Source organism: Leuresthes tenuis, unplaced genomic scaffold (genome assembly GCF_036924035.1).
Source record: "Leuresthes tenuis unplaced genomic scaffold, fLeuTen1.0.hap1 SCAF_17, whole genome shotgun sequence".
NCBI lineage: Eukaryota > Metazoa > Chordata > Actinopteri > Atheriniformes > Atherinopsidae > Leuresthes > Leuresthes tenuis.
Genome location: NW_027325371.1, coordinates 2,504,562 through 2,519,813, shown reverse-complemented (window position 1 = coordinate 2,519,813; position 15,252 = coordinate 2,504,562). Strand labels below are relative to the sequence as shown.

General features: G+C 41.2%; 1 protein-coding gene and 1 non-coding gene across 3 annotated transcripts; both read left to right on the top strand.

The window, feature by feature from the left end:
• The first annotated feature begins 4,709 nt into the window (after nt 1-4,709).
• Nucleotides 4,710-4,783, top strand: trnan-guu (transfer RNA asparagine (anticodon GUU)). The gene has a single exon. It is a non-coding gene; the product is annotated as a tRNA-Asn (tRNA).
• A 344-nt stretch (nt 4,784-5,127) lies between these two features.
• LOC140273790 (E3 ubiquitin-protein ligase CHIP-like) lies at nt 5,128-15,224 on the top strand. Of its 2 annotated transcripts, none has more exons than XM_072369454.1 (8): nt 5,128-5,304; nt 6,725-6,941; nt 7,968-8,166; nt 9,679-9,844; nt 11,332-11,419; nt 13,100-13,156; nt 13,231-13,347; nt 13,419-15,224. In XM_072369454.1, exons 2-8 carry the CDS (start codon nt 6,822-6,824, stop codon nt 13,542-13,544), a joined length of 873 nt encoding a protein of 290 aa, XP_072225555.1. In that variant the 5' UTR covers nt 5,128-5,304; nt 6,725-6,821; the 3' UTR covers nt 13,545-15,224. The 2 variants fall into 2 exon arrangements, with proteins under 2 accessions (XP_072225555.1, XP_072225556.1); XM_072369455.1 differs by having other exon boundaries at nt 9,679-9,848; nt 11,336-11,419.
• Nucleotides 15,225-15,252: the final 28 nt, after the last annotated feature.

Sequence of the window (15,252 nt, the reverse complement as noted above, 5' to 3'; positions counted from 1 at the left end):
TCAGGGCCACCGTAGGTGTGATTTAGGTTAAAAATGAAGCTGATTTTACAGAAACCGGACCAATCACGGCGTCTTTCACCTTCTACGTTACGTTTCCAGCAGCTTTTAAAAGAAGTTTAACGGAGTTTGGCCTCATAGTTCCGACTGTGGGTTTTTAACAAAGAGTTTTATAAATAAGAGGATAAATGTAATGTGTGTTAGGAGCAGCTCTGCCTCTGAGAAATGACTCTGAAGCTGCTCATACCTCCACAAACACCAACATGTAGAGCTAGAAAAGACATGATGCACTTTATATCTCACACCACAGGGAGGTCTTCAGGTCCAAACTGTCTTAACTGCACTGCTGATGGATCTAATGAATCCTGGGGAGGCGTTTACTGTCCTCTGTATAATTCACTCTTATTACATGTAGACCTGTACATAAAGTGTTTAGACACACAGTGGAAACCTGCTGCATTAGCACTTTATGAAATTATGCTGGATTATCTTTCATTTTAAAGACGTTAAAGTTTTATTCTCATGAATCCATTTTAATAGAAGATGAAAACTATGCAAATGTTTGAATGCTTGGATTTATAAAAAAGTCTTGCTCTGTTGGTTTATCTGATGCATCTAGATCTTTTTGTTTATTGTGATTGGTGATATATTTTCATCTTTTATCATTCAGGTTTGACTCTTATCTGTATTTACTGTATTAATATTTTATTAGCTGAATGTACAGGGAATAAGACGAGGAAAATAAACGTGAAAGTTACATTTCTGTCATGAAATGGTGCTCCTTTAATTCACAAAGGGAGGAATATTTACAGCCTCATCCCATTTCTTCTGTAACTACTGTTATTAATGTACTTTTTATATGTACCAATAGATAAGTGAATCCCTTTAAAATACTGAGTTTTACAACCCAGAGTTCTGTTGTCCTGCTGGAGGTGAACGTTACATATGCTGCATTCAAAGACTTCTACCTCTTTTTTTCACCAGGTTCACTTACTTTATGTGACTTTGGGTCACATTTATGGGACTTTTGGCTGTGTATTTTTCAGGCTTGTTGCTGAAGTGTAACTTCCTTTTTGGGATTCCTTTAAAGACGCATTTTGCTGATGGACTCTGGTTTTATTTCCATGAAACTTAAGAAACAAAAATAAGAATTTGAGAGAAAACAAACCAAATATTTGCCTCATTGTATAAACTGTTGGACTTTTATAGCGGCTGAAGGTCCATCGCACCATGTTGCGTGCTGGAGTTGTAGCGCCGCCATGGTTATTTCAGCTAGTTTTTGTTTGTAGTTGTAGTTGAATTGTGCTGCCAGATGAAACTTCTGCTGAAATAATACGCTGGTATTGTGTCATGGTACTGGGAGCCTGTCCCAGCTGCTGTCAGGCGACAGGCAGGATACACCCTGGATAGATTGACGGGATGTTAAACAACACCTGTGGTTGTTCCATTTAAGACTAAGCAGCTCGTTTAGTTCGCTGTGAGCTCACATTCATCTTATAAAGTGTTTTAAAGATTAATTCAAATCATTAAACAACTAAAAAACGTTTTGTTCAACATTTTAGAGTCTGAAAATGAACAAAAAGTTTAGGTTTTTTTTATTTTTGGTGTCTAATATCCAAAGTTAAAAAAGAGGCTGAAATAAGAACACAAAAAACTACTAAACACATCATGATATCAAGAATAAGAAGAATAAATAACGTTTCAGAAGACAATAAATCAAGAAAGAAACCTGTAATTTTCAGCATTTAAAAAGATTTATCAGTTTTTAATAAGAATGACGTGTTTTCTGAAATATTTTGTGTTTTCTTTGCATTGTTTTTGCACCTCAGGGCCACCGTAGGTGTGATTTAGGTTAAAAATGAAGCTGATTTTACAGAAACCGGACCAATCACGGCGTCTTTCACCTTCTACGTTACGTTTCCAGCAGCTTTTAAAAGAAGTTTAACGGAGTTTGGCCTCATAGTTCTGACTGTGGGTTTTTAACAAAGAGTTTTATAAATAAGAGTTCTGGTAAATAAGGTTCTGGTATTTTAATGTTTAGTTTTTTTTATTTTTGGTGTCTAATATCCAAAGTTAAAAAAGAGGCTGAAATAAGAACACAAAAAACAACTAAACACATCATTATATAAAGAATAAGAAGAATAAATAACGTTTCAGAAGACAATAAATCAAGAAAAATAACTGAAATTTTCAGAAAATATCTGAAAAAACACAGCATTTAAAAAGATTTATCTGTTTTTAATAAGAATGACGTGTTTTCTGAAATATTTTGTGTTTTCTTTGCGTTGTTTTTGCACCTCAGGGCCACCGTAGGTGTGATTTAGGTTAAAAATTAAGCTGATTTTACAGAAACCGGACCAATCACGGCGTCTTTCACCTTCTACGTTACGTTTCCAGCAGCTTTTAAAAGAAGTTTAACGGAGTTTGGCCTCATAGTTCCGACTGTGGGTTTTTAACAAAGAGTTTTATAAATAAGAGTTCTGGTAAATAAGGTTCTGGTATTTTAATGTTTAGTTTTTTTTATTTTTGGTGTCTAATATCCAAAGTTAAAAAAGAGGCTGAAGTAAGAACACAAAAAACAACTAAACACATCATCTCTGAGGACATTTAAAAGAAAACAGAAGAACAACCAGATATGATATAAATAATAAGAAGATTAAATAATGTTTCAGAAGACAATAAATCAAGAAAAATAACTGAAATTTTCAGAAAATATCTGAAAAAACACAGCATTTAAAAAGATTTATCTGTTTTTAATAAGAATGATGTGTTTTCTGAAATATTTTGTGTTTTCTTTGCGTTGTTTTTGCACCTCAGGGCCACCGTAGGTGTGATTTAGGTCCACCAATCCACCAAGCATGCACCACAGGCCGATCATCACCACCATTTTAAATTAGTTAAAATACTTCCAAATACAAAACAAGTATGTCGCAGGGTATCGACTCCATCCTACCTGCCTGAACAGTTTCTAGACTCAGGGTCCTGAAGGCCCTAAAGCAGGTGAACCTCCACAAAGTATCACCGAGGGGCCTAAAGAGCGGCGCTCAACAGCTAGCAGGTGAGAACACTGACATCTTCAACCAGTCTTTAACACGTGCAGAAGTCCAACGCACTTTGAAAGCATCTGTCATCATTCTGGTTCCTAAGAAACCAGCCGCATCCATCCTGAATGACACCAGGCTGGTGGCACTACTGGCCATGAAGTGCTTTAAAAAGCATCATCTCTCTGGTCTCTGATGCCTTTGACCCTCCACAGTTTGCCCAACAAATGGGTGGATGAGGCCCTCCACCACAACACTCAGACAGCAGCAGAACCTACGGCAGGATGCTCTTCTGTCTGGCTGACAGGGAGTCCCGACCTGCAACTGGATCTTGGACTTCCTCACAGACAGGCTGCAGGTGATGAGGATAAGAAAAGATCCTTTATCAGTCACACAGTGGGGAAACTCCCAGTGTTACAGCAGCAAGGATTTAAGATAGAAATAACAGCATGAACATAATTTAATGTTTGTGAATGTGCAGATGTTGTGCTGTATTGGTTATAGACAAATGAAAAATAAGAAACCATATTCAATATGGAACAAATCCCTTCAGCAGCCAGAATATATACAAACAGAATAAGGATGGATTGATATTTACAATGATATGTATCTACAGTGATTCTACATGGAGATATTCCACAGGATCGGGGTGAAATTGTGCCGTTTTTAACTGGTAAGATGTAAATGTAGCCTGTCAGAGAGGATTATTAGGACTCATCTACCATCAATGGACTCGTGTGTGTGTGTGTTGCAAGAAAAGAGCACAAAATATCATTAGAGATGGTCATCATCCAGGCCACACCCTCCTCAGACACAACAATCAGCAGTCTGACAGTCTGAGGTCGGACACACACAACAGACTAAATAAAGACCAAAACACATGAATCTACCTCATTTCAAAGTGTAATACTGAGCATATTATAGTCATTTAGGTGCAATAATAACACGAACAGTGCCATATAAACAGCGTGTGAATTACTGTCTTTTATCTCAGAGTGAACTTGGTTTTATATTGTAAATAATTAGAAGTTCTGCTTTAAAAATGCATCACAGAGTTCCTCCACAATCACCGATATCACAGGCAGGTCCAAACTGTCCTGACAGCACTGCTGATGGATGAGTTCAAAGCTGAATGAACACTGAAGGGGTGAAAACATCAGGGTTTTTACGTGTTTATATGAAAGCTTTTCATATTTGTTAATGCAAGCTAATTCTGCAACTTGGACACAGACTAATCTTGAATTAACACAATTAAATGTTTTGTCACATGTTCGGTGGACTCAGCAGTGCCTGTGAACATTTATTTGGCTCAAATGGAGTATTTTTTACAGGAAATATGTGGCTCAGGGGGAGTTGTGGCTGATCCATGATGCATTCCTGCTGATGGTGAGATAACTGCAGCTCAAATCGTCAAGTTTTACCACTGCGTGGCTCACAAAGGTGAGCTTGTACCACCAAGGTTGCAGCTGTCATTTTTCCTGAGATAGATTTTTTAAATAATGCACATTTGTTTAGTTTTTACCACAATTAGCGCATATTTTCTACCCTTGTGGCCTGTTGAGTGTGTTAGAAGTTAGACATAATACACGGTGTTAAACTATCTGTTACATATAACAGCAGATATTAAAACTCAATGACGACTAGGCTAATTTGTGCCTCCTCCGTAAGCAGGTCTCTGTGGCGCAATCGGTTAGCGCGTTCGGCTGTTAACCGAAAGGTTGGTGGTTCGAGCCCACCCAGGGACGAAGCTCGTTTTTTTAATTATTGAATTAATCATTACACACCACACACCTGGATTGGCTGGTTTATGGAAAAGCCGAATGTCAAAATAAGCGTTTGTTTATAACCCAAACATGTATTTTGGGATTACCTTGATAGATTTACATGTTTGTTTCTGTAACTAAATCTGATAACATTGTCCTCTTTGATGTTCAACACTAAGCCTATCCTTGTACATTTATAGAATTAAATGCCTTATTTTAGTTACGTTAAATTTAAAGCTCCCAGTGTGCAGCTTTTTTTTTTCTCGGTAATTTTGTGCAGTGAACGGGTCAGAAATAATAATTTCCCTTTTTGCGAGGTACAGCGAATGCAGCATTTTCAAAAACAAAACATCTGCTAGCTGCATCAGAGCTACTCGCAGCTAGCTGTAGTCAGATAGCCTCCTTTAAACATATCAGAAAAGCTGCTCAGTTGTGTTTGTGCTACCTGCCCGGTGAATATACCCGCTCCACGGTCCAGGTGTTAAGCCTTCAGCATCTCTCAGGTACGTAATTCAACAGGGAAATAAGTGCGTCGCATTAGTTGGTTATTTAGCTAGCTCTCAGTCAACAATGTAACGACACAACTGTAAGATTAATGTGCCAGAGAGTGGCCTTTTTATTGTTTACTAGCTTTATAATTACTCACAGTTTGTTTTACTCACTGCAAATTTGATGAAATTGAACGTAAAACGACAGGAACGGAGCCGTTAGCATGCTAACGTTAGCTACATGTTAGCAGTGATTTAATAAAAGCTGTTATTGGCGCATGTTAGCCTGATGGAAATATGTCAAAAGGCTGCAAAAATGAGCAATGTTGTAAACGTGCTCAATGAAAATGGCTTCTTGGAGTATTTTAGTATGTTAAATAATTAGGTTAATGTTTGTGTCACATCGGAAGTTTAGCTGATTTTGTGTTTTGTTGACGTGTTTCTTAACGTAAAGGAACCGTTTCGGTTTGTAAAAAGTCCAAACCTTCGAATGTAATCAAGAACTTTAAATACTTAAGAATTTAAATGGTCATTGTTTTTTTCACATATCTGTACAGTTTGGGCCTGGTCCACTTTAAACACCACAGAAATTAGATGGAATCTGGATGGGATTAAGCTACAGAAGATGGAGATTCCTTAAAATTTAATGTGATTCTGGAAAACTTTATTCATGAAAGTTAGACAAAAGGCCATTGTCCTGCTCTTTTTTAATCTAGGCCACAATAGATGAGGTCCAGATGAAAAGCTGCTTTATTTAGTCCAGTCACATCTGCACCTCATGATCTTTTACAGACTGGAAAAGTTCTTTTATCCTTTATTTTGTTTGTAAAAATAAAAAAAAACGAACCATTAAGTTGCCTTTTTTTCACAGCGAGATCACTAAAGACCAGATCCAGATTTAAAAAGGGTCTTTTCACTGTTTTTTGGTGCATATTTAAAAATAACATGACTTATATTATCCTTCAGACACTGAAGACTCTTTGCCATTTGAATCCTTTACTTTCACTTTAGAGTCTTTGTTGTTTGCAGGATAATCAAGTTCAGGTTTGACTGAAAAACACAAACACTGAAATGGACTTTTTCTGCATTTGCAGCTGTTTGTGAATCAGAAGCAAACGTCAGCTTTGTGTCATGAATGTTAGGTTTCAGTTTGTTTCCTGTTTTCATTTCTTTCCTGGTGTGTTTTGTCATGTTTTACTTCCTCCACTTTTTTCCACCTTTTCTTTTCATTCCTCTGCTCTGCATCTCCTCCGTTCTCCTTTTCTTTGGTGATCTACGTATCGACAGACATGACAGGAATCTGCTGTTTCTGTCTCTGCTTTAATTTACTGTAAAAATTTACTGTGACAGATTATTTCACATACAAGGCATCTTTCAGAATAAGATCTGTGAAAAAGCTGTTCTTCAAACACTGAACTCCTTCTCTGTTTAACAGAGTTGTTTTCAGCCCGGCCTGCTGGATCTGAAGCTTCAGGATCGGGAAGCACCGTAAGGAGGCAGCTGCCGGCGGCGCAGCGGGCCTGGTGGACAAGATGTCCGAGAGTCCGGAGAAGAGTGCGTCGGTGTCGGCTCAGGAGCTGAAAGAGCAGGGCAACCGGCTCTTCCTGAACCGCAAGTACTCAGAGGCTGCGGCTTGCTACAGCCGAGCTATAGTAAGGACCATGTGATGGGGAACGAGGGTTAAACTTTACCAAGGGGCTTTATTTTAAAGGCTGACACAGTTGATTAGTTGGTTGTGATTTACAGATTATACATTTATACACAGAAGGAAGCTAGCAGAGGACAGAAGGAAGCTAGCAGAGGACAGAAGGAAGCTAGCAGAGGACAGAAGGAAGCTAGCAGAGGACAGAAGGAAGCTAGCAGAGGACAGAAGGAAGCTAGCAGAGGACAGAAGGAAGCTAGCAGAGGACAGAAGGAAGCTAGCAGAGGACAGAAGAAAGCTAGCAGAGGACAGAAGGAAGCTAGCAGAGAACAGAAGGAAGCTAGCAGAGAACAGAAGGAAGCTAGCAGAGAGCAGAAGGAAGCTAGCAGAGAGCAGAAGGAAGCTAGCAGAGAGCAGAAGGAAGCTGAGGCAACTTGTGTTTATCGTGTTGGACAAATAGTGGCTAATTTCTGTTGAAATGTCACCAGAACTGCCCCGTTAGCACAAGCACACCATCCTTAATGTGCCTCTGCCCATCAGAGCAGCTTCCTGTAAGCTGTTAATGTGAACTAATATTCTGAGTCCCATCAAAGTCCAACCAGAATAAAAACAGCTCATTCTATCAGACCGTGTTGTGTCTAACATCAGAAACTGCTGGTTAAGGTGTCGTGTTAACTGCTGTTATTCTGAGTCACTGTGTTGTCTGATAACAGAGAATAAAACAGGAAATAAGAGGCTTTATGAGGATTTCAGCTGCATTAAAATACAGTTAATGAAAGCAGAGACAGTAGAAGAGAAGCTAACAGATGTTAGCACAGCTGGATGTTAGCTTGAAAGCTAATAGCTGCTGTTCTGTTGTCCTGTTATCAGTATCAGGAGGAATGTTGTGTTTCCAGCCTAACTGTGGCTGCATGTAAAAACTGGTTCAGATTTTCCTCTTCTAAAGAGTTATTGTTGTAAAAGTATTTAATATCCGATTAATAGATGAATCGATAGAATACTTGAATGATAGTTTGGGTGTTCGGTCCCCCTCCAGAGCCTCTGTCCCTCGGTGCCGGCTCACCACACCAACCGAGCGCTGTGCTACGTGAAGCAGCAGCAGTACGACAAAGCTCTGGCTGACTGCAGACAGGCTCTGGAGCTGGACAGCCAGTCGGTCAAAGCTCACTTCCTCATGGGCCAGAGCCACCTGGAGATGGAGAACTACGACGAGGCCATCGGCAACCTGCAGAGAGGTAAGAGAAACTCTGCTTTCATTGCATTAATGCACACTGTTTAAAAATGTCAGCACAGGACTTTTAGTTAAGTGTAAGACTGTGATATAAAAGCTTCCTCTTGGAGAACGATCTGCATGGCAGATGCTAACAAAAGAAGCTTCAATGCCTCCTTTAATATCCCCTTTAGCATCAGAAACACTGGAGCATTGTTTAAGAATTTAACCTGTTTCCCTCTGGGATCAGTAGAGCTGGAGTGTTTCTGGTCTGACTGGAGGAGCAGCTTCATTCTGTCTGTGTTTCTGCATTAAATCTCACAGCAGCTGTCCAGGTGTTGATGATATTCAACCTCTGACAGGTTGCATGTCTCAGCAGCTGTAAATGGCCCCCAGGCTTCTCCTCGGTCACTTCTTCCTCCGAGCTCTTAAAGGCTTTATTAAAGACTCTATTTAAAACAGAATTTCTTCAGACGGCATCGTGTTGTTTCTACCAAATCTTGAATCTTTTCTAATCTCCTTTGTGCCACATCTGGAACATCTGGTACCGTATTGTGGTCATGTTTTTGATGATGGGATTGGAGGCGAGCGCTCCGAGTCCGTTTCTGTCCAATGCAGGATGTCTCGTTGCCAAATAAAACTTAACTGATGGAAGTCATTTAAAGGGCATTTAAACCCTCCTTCATCATATTGTAAGTGCAGTTGGATCAGTCCAATTCTGTTGCTTTTCCACATGAACGATTGAATGATTTGCTTTTGGAGCGTTCTGGAAAGAATAAAGTATTTTTGTTTGTTTTCAGGGTGTTTATTCTTCCAATCAGAGATAGAGGCAGGTTTTATCTGCTTATGGGTGATTCTCACGAAATGTTGACGTGTCTGTAAGGATTTGATAGCCTAAACGACTAAAACAATCAAACTTTTGTATTATATATCAAACTATGGTATGTACTAATTGTAGGACTACTGTTGTCATTGCATTTGATGGATTCCTCTATATTTTATGACAACATTTCAACCTTAAAAGTCACATTGAATGTTTACATTATGTGACTATTCTGAACTATTAATAGAACATGCATGAAAAAAATAAAAGCTCTACCTTTCATACATATTCAGTTACCATCAATTGAAAATGTGTTACGGTAATGAATTTATTTGGTCAACGACTCAATAAAACATTCCGAAAATGTAGTAAAGAACGTGTATTGATCACTAATTTTAATTGAGACCCTGCTTAATACTAATAAGAGAAAAAAATAGCAAAATTTACATTCATTTGTTTTTGCAAAGGTTAGGACAGTTTCGTGAGAATCACCCTTAAATGTTCGTTGATCAGTATCCAACCAAAGAAACGTCTTCTGTTGATTTAATTCTAACTGAAGCCCGCTCACAGCTGCACTTCATACAGCCTGCAGAACAGAGGTAGAAACCACTGTGATAAAGATTCCAATGTGAAGTAACCAAGGCAACAATGTGTCCGACTTAAGCAGCAAAACAAGCCAGAACCTAACAGGCGGTTCTTCCTGTTTTTCTCCAGCTTATTACTTGGCGAAAGAGCAGCGGCTGAACTTCGGCGACGACATTCCCAGCGCTCTGCGGACGGCCAAGAAAAAGCGCTGGAGCAGCATAGAGGAGAGGAGGATCCACCAGGAGAGTGAGCTGCACGCCTACCTCAACAAACTGATCCTGGCTGAGAAAAAGAGGCAGGTGGAGTCTCATTTAGTGCTGATCAGGACCCAACTCTCTGTTTAACAGCGGCTGCTTCAGTGTTTGGTTCAGACCAAAGTCACCTGCAGCTCAGCCAGATGCTTCTTTAATGTTCCTTTGAATAAACTGACCTTCTCAACGTGTTAAAGGGTTAAACTGGAAGGAGGATCCTTTGTGGAAGTCACATAATCATCATCATCGTCTCCCTCAGCTCTGAATTTAAAGTAACTGGATACTTTTGAACCAGAAAAGAAACAGAATTTAAAGTAAATGGATACTTTTGAACCAGAAAAGAAACATTTAGGATGCAAACAAACAGCAGATGATCACCTCAGATTTAAAATGACACTCATTTGTCCCTCATTTTGTTAAATTCTGGTTAGCTCTACGTGTCTCTTTGGGTCCACAACAAAACCTTCTCCTGGTGTTTGGTTCCCGCTCCAGAACCATGGCACTTAGCAGCTGAAGGAACTCTCTCTTCAGTTCTTTTCAGTTTTATTTAAACAGTTCGAAATCACACCAAAGATGCAGCTCAGTCCGATCAAAGACAATTGATTACTTTCCAAATTAGTCCAGTTCATACAGAACCAATAAAAAACAGGTTAAGGAAACCAACAGATTGTACTGAAACCTCTCTGATCCTGAGCTGCACGAGGCGACTGTGGAGAGAACAAACTCCCTTTTAACAGGAAGAAACCTCCATCAGAACCAGAACCAGGAAGAAACCTCCATCAGAACCAGAACCAGGAAGAAACCTCCATCAGAACCAGAACCAGGAAGAAACCTGCATCAGAATCAGAACCAGGAAGGGTCCATCTGCCTGGACCAGCTGGGGCTGAGAGGACAGGAAAGAGGGGACAACAAGCAGCGTAACACCAGGCCAGAGACACCTGCTGAGAGAGAGAAACACAAGTTAATGACAGCAATGATGTCACAGGGAGGAGAGGTGCATCATGGGAGCTCCCCCAGCAGGCTGGGCCTATAGCAGCAGAACTATGGGATGTTTCAGGCTTTCAATGATGTCATATGTTCATGGAGGGAGGAGAGGTGCATCATGGGAGCGGTCGAGTGACGGCAGATAACTTTTCTTTCTCCATTTTAGCTTGAAAGCAGAAGACCAGGCTCGATCCTCCCTGATTGGACCGAGGGTCACACTCACAGGACGTGTTCCTCACAGAAATCCTTCTTTTCACTTTGATTTGGTTCAGATCTGAAGCGATTTGATCCGCAGTCACACACACTTCTTTGCTTTCACGCTGAAGTGTTTCAGGGTTAAAGTTGAACCTTTCTGTAAGTCGTCGGTGTGAGAAACGTGCAGACGCTGAGCGGCGGTCGCTCCAGACGGCGCCTCAGAGTCGTGTTGCATCAGGAGGTCTCAGGTGGAGAAAAGCTGCTGAAATCACACCTTCCTGAAAGCAGCTGCTGACTTTAATCTGTTGAGTTTCATCTGTTTCCCAAACCAAGCGTGTGCTCGTCCCCTCAGAGAGCTGGAGGGCTGCAGACAGAAGCAAGACGACAAGTCCGACGACTGCAGGATCCACCACAGCCTCAACGAGATCCACACAAAACACGTAGGTGGTGTCACTTCCTGTTTCTCCTCCTGTGTTTGACTGCATGCAGCCAGCAGGTGGCGTTGTTTCACCCCAGAAATAAAGACCAGTCCTGTTCAGTCACATTTCATTTCAGCTGGACTTTTTGCACCAGTTTTGCAAACACAAATCAGCAGATTTGGCACAGACCGGCCCATAGATTCCCAGAAGGTTCGGAACATGTTGTAAAAACTGGCTCATTATTGTGGGTTATGATCTGTGATGGAGCCTTTGCATATTCTGTGTTCTGAGTCGTTTTAAACTGTCGTTTCTTCCATCTTCTGCTGAACTTTTGGTCCTTTTGTGGTTGCTTTATTGTTTCTTTTCTTGTTTTCGTTCATCAGCCTCTGTTATTAATGCTTTTAGAGCTTTTAGAGTGTATCGTTGTGGAAATGTTGAGTTTATTTAGTCTCTGGGATGAGACTAAAGTCAGTCGCTGCAGGATCCACCACAGCCTCAACGAGATCCACACAAAACACGTAGGTGGTGTCACTTCCTGTTTCTCCTCCTGTGTTTGACTGCATGCAGCCAGCAGGTGGCGTTGTTTCACCCCAGAAATAAAAACCAGTCGTGTTCAGTCACATTTCATTTCAGCTGGACTTTTTGCACCAGTTTTGCAAACACAAATCATTGCTTGTTGGGCAGATTTAGGGGGAAATTAGACCCACAGAGACCGGCCCATAGATGCACAGAAGGTTCAGAACATGTAAAAACTGGCTCATTATTGTGGGTTATGATCTGTGATGGAGCCTTTGCATATTCTGTGTTCTGAGTCGTTTTAAACTGTCGTTTCTTCCATCTTCTGCTGAACAAACAAGCTTTTCTTAGATAGCTGACGGTGCTTTTGTGGTTGCTTTATTGTTTCTTTTCTTGTTTTCGTTCATCAGCCTCTGTTATTAATGCTTTTAGAGCAGGGGTCGGGAACCTTTTTGACTAAGAGAGCCATGAAAGCAAAAAAATTGGAAATTTATTTCAATCAGAGCCATATGATATATTTTAAAAGAGAATTCAACTAAATGTCAGTATAATAAGCCTCTGAATTTATTCTCCGAAGTGCCGCTTTACATTCGACCGTTTCATCGATGTAATTTTGTCTTTGCAAATTAGACACACCGCAGAATTTGCTCTCTCCACAGAGGCGAATTCTTCAGTCCATTCGGCCTGAAATGTACGATACTCTTTTTTTCTTTTCGCCATCTTCTTGGTCGAAGGGTTAGCTTTGAGCTAATGACCGAGCAGACTGATTCAAAAGGGGCGTTTACCTGTTTTACGCTGCAACGTAGTCCAGTATCATCCAATTAAAATCATGGACAATTGCTCCTGCAGCCCTGAACAGGACATAAGCAGAGAAAAATCGATGGATGGATTAAAACAAGTGAGAATATTTTGTTTTATCTGCGAGCCAGATGCAATCATCAAAAGAGCCACACCTGGCCATAGGTTCGCGACCCCTGTTTTAGAGCTTTTAGAGTGTATCGTTGTGGAAATGTTGAGTTTATTTAGTCTCTGGGATGAGACTAAAGTCAGTCGCTGCAGCTTTGTTCACCTCAAGGAGTTTATTCTGTGAATTGTTCCTTAAATAAAGTTTAACTCATCATCTCATCTGATGAATAACTGAAACAGTTGATTTATTTTGTTAAATGAAGCTTTATTCTTTCACAGGACAAGTATCTCTCAGACCTGGAGGAGCTTTTCTGCCAGGTAGACGAGAAGAGAAAGGTCAGTGTTGGCGCCGGTGTGAGATTTGAGTTTCCTGTTTGAAATGGAGCTCAGTTTGTGTGTCTGTCGGACAGAAGCGGGAGATCCCCGACTACCTGTGTGGGAAGATCAGCTTTGAGCTGATGAGGGAGCCCTGCATCACCCCGAGCGGCGTCACCTACGACCGAAAAGACATCGAGGAGCACCTGCAGGTGAAATCTGAGCCCAGATCAGCACAGTTGATTTCACAGCATGTGGGATAAAAACATCTCCTCTGTTGCAGAGAGTCGGCCATTTTGACCCGGTGACCCGCACCCCTCTGACCCAGGATCAGCTCATCCCGAACCTCGCCATGAAGGAAGTTATTGATGCTTTTATCTTAGAGAACGGCTGGGTGGAGGACTACTGACGGCCGGGGGCGTGGCACCAGCCAGAGGGGGCGGGGCTTCTGTGCTGGCTGACGTGGCGTGAAAACGGGTCGCTGTGAGCTTCACACGTGACTGCGTGTTATTGAACGTGTGGGACGCAAACATGGACTAAATGTTATTCTGGGTCCTTTAAAGTGTCCTGATCTGATCTGAGACCAGCTGATCAATCAGGGGACTGTATTGATAAGTCGGTTTTCTTTTAAAGTCCTGATCTGATCTGGGACCAGCTGATCAATCAGGGGACTGTATTGATAAGTGGGTTTTCCTTTAAAGTGTCCTGATCTGATCTGGGACCAGCTGATCAATCAGGGGACTGTATTGATAAGTCGGTTTTCTTTTAAAGTGTCCTGATCTGAATCTGGGACCAGCTGATCAATCAGGGGACTGTATTGATAAGTGGGTTTTCTTTTAAAGTGTCCTGATCTGATCTGGGACCAGCTGATCAATCAGGGGACTGTATTGATAAGTCGGTTTTCTTTTAAAGTGTCCTGATCTGATCTGGGACCAGCTGATCAATCAGGGGACTGTATTGATAAGTTGATTTTAAGTGTCCTGATCTGATCTGGGACCAGCTGATCAATCAGGGGACTGTATTGATAAGTTGATTTTAAGTGTCCTGATCTGATCTGGGACCAGCTGATCAATCAGGGGACTGTATTGATTATCAGCAGCAGCTCTGAGAATCAAACTGCTGACGACATCACAGTGAAACAGAAAATCTGAACATTTCACGGGTAAAAAGGGACAAATTTGCTGGCAAACGGAAGAATATGGGAACAGAAAGCTGTAAAATGTGGAGTGATCAGTTTGGATGATCAGCTGTTTGATCTGTAAATGTAGATGTTGTCGGTTCTGATTTGTTACAGTTAGATTTTCCAGTCGTTTGGTGTTCTTAGAGCAACATTCACTTACAGGAAGTGACAATCGTAACCAAGTCGGTTTATTTTCATTGTAGCAGCTTAATGAAGTTTTTTTTTTTTTTTTCTTTCTGTAAATTTGTTTTCAGCATTAAATCAGTGAAGATGGAAATTATTTCCACTATTAAATCATTTCACTACATTCAGGCACATTTGTGAGATCTGGAATCATCAATCTGCAATTTTTTTTGACAATAAAAAGTCCAACCCGTCAACTTCAGGTGTTCCAGTCACTTCCTCAGGTGCATAAATCCGAGCAGCTCGGCGTGCAGAACACAAACATCTGTGAAAGATCGGTACTAAATGTACTAAATGTTCCCCAGTCAGCTGTCAGTGGTTTTATAACAGAGTGGAGCGACTGCAGCTCAGCCAGGAAGTGGTCGGTCATATAAAATGACAGAGTGGGGTCAGAGGTCGCCGACTTTCTGCAGAGTCAGTCGCTACAGACCTCCAAACTTCACGTGGCCTTCAGATTAGCTCCAGAACAGTGCGTAGAGAACTTCATGGAATGGGTTTCCATGGTAACTGCATCCAAGCCACACATCACCAGGTGCAATGCAAAGCGTCGGGTGCAGTGGCATAAAGCTGCCGCCGCTGGACTCTAGCAGTGGAGACGCGTTCTCTGGAGGGACCAATCACGCCTCTGATGGAGGAGTCTGGGTTTGGCGGTTGCCAGGGGAACGGTACTCATCTCACTGCATTGTGTAAAGTTTGGTGGAGGGGGGATCATGGTGTGGGGCTGTTCTTCAGCAAACCAAGAGATTTTGGACCA

Bases quoted from the DNA above. Each gene is read 5' to 3' on its own strand.
- LOC140273790 (XM_072369454.1), top strand. From the start codon at position 6,822: ATGTCCGAGAGTCCGGAGAAGAGTGCGTCGGTGTCGGCTCAGGAGCTG. The intron at 8,167-9,678 runs GTAAGAGAAACT...GTTTTTCTCCAG, and splicing joins CATCGGCAACCTGCAGAGAG to CTTATTACTTGGCGAAAGAG. The intron at 11,420-13,099 runs GTAGGTGGTGTC...ATTCTTTCACAG, and splicing joins ACGAGATCCACACAAAACAC to GACAAGTATCTCTCAGACCT.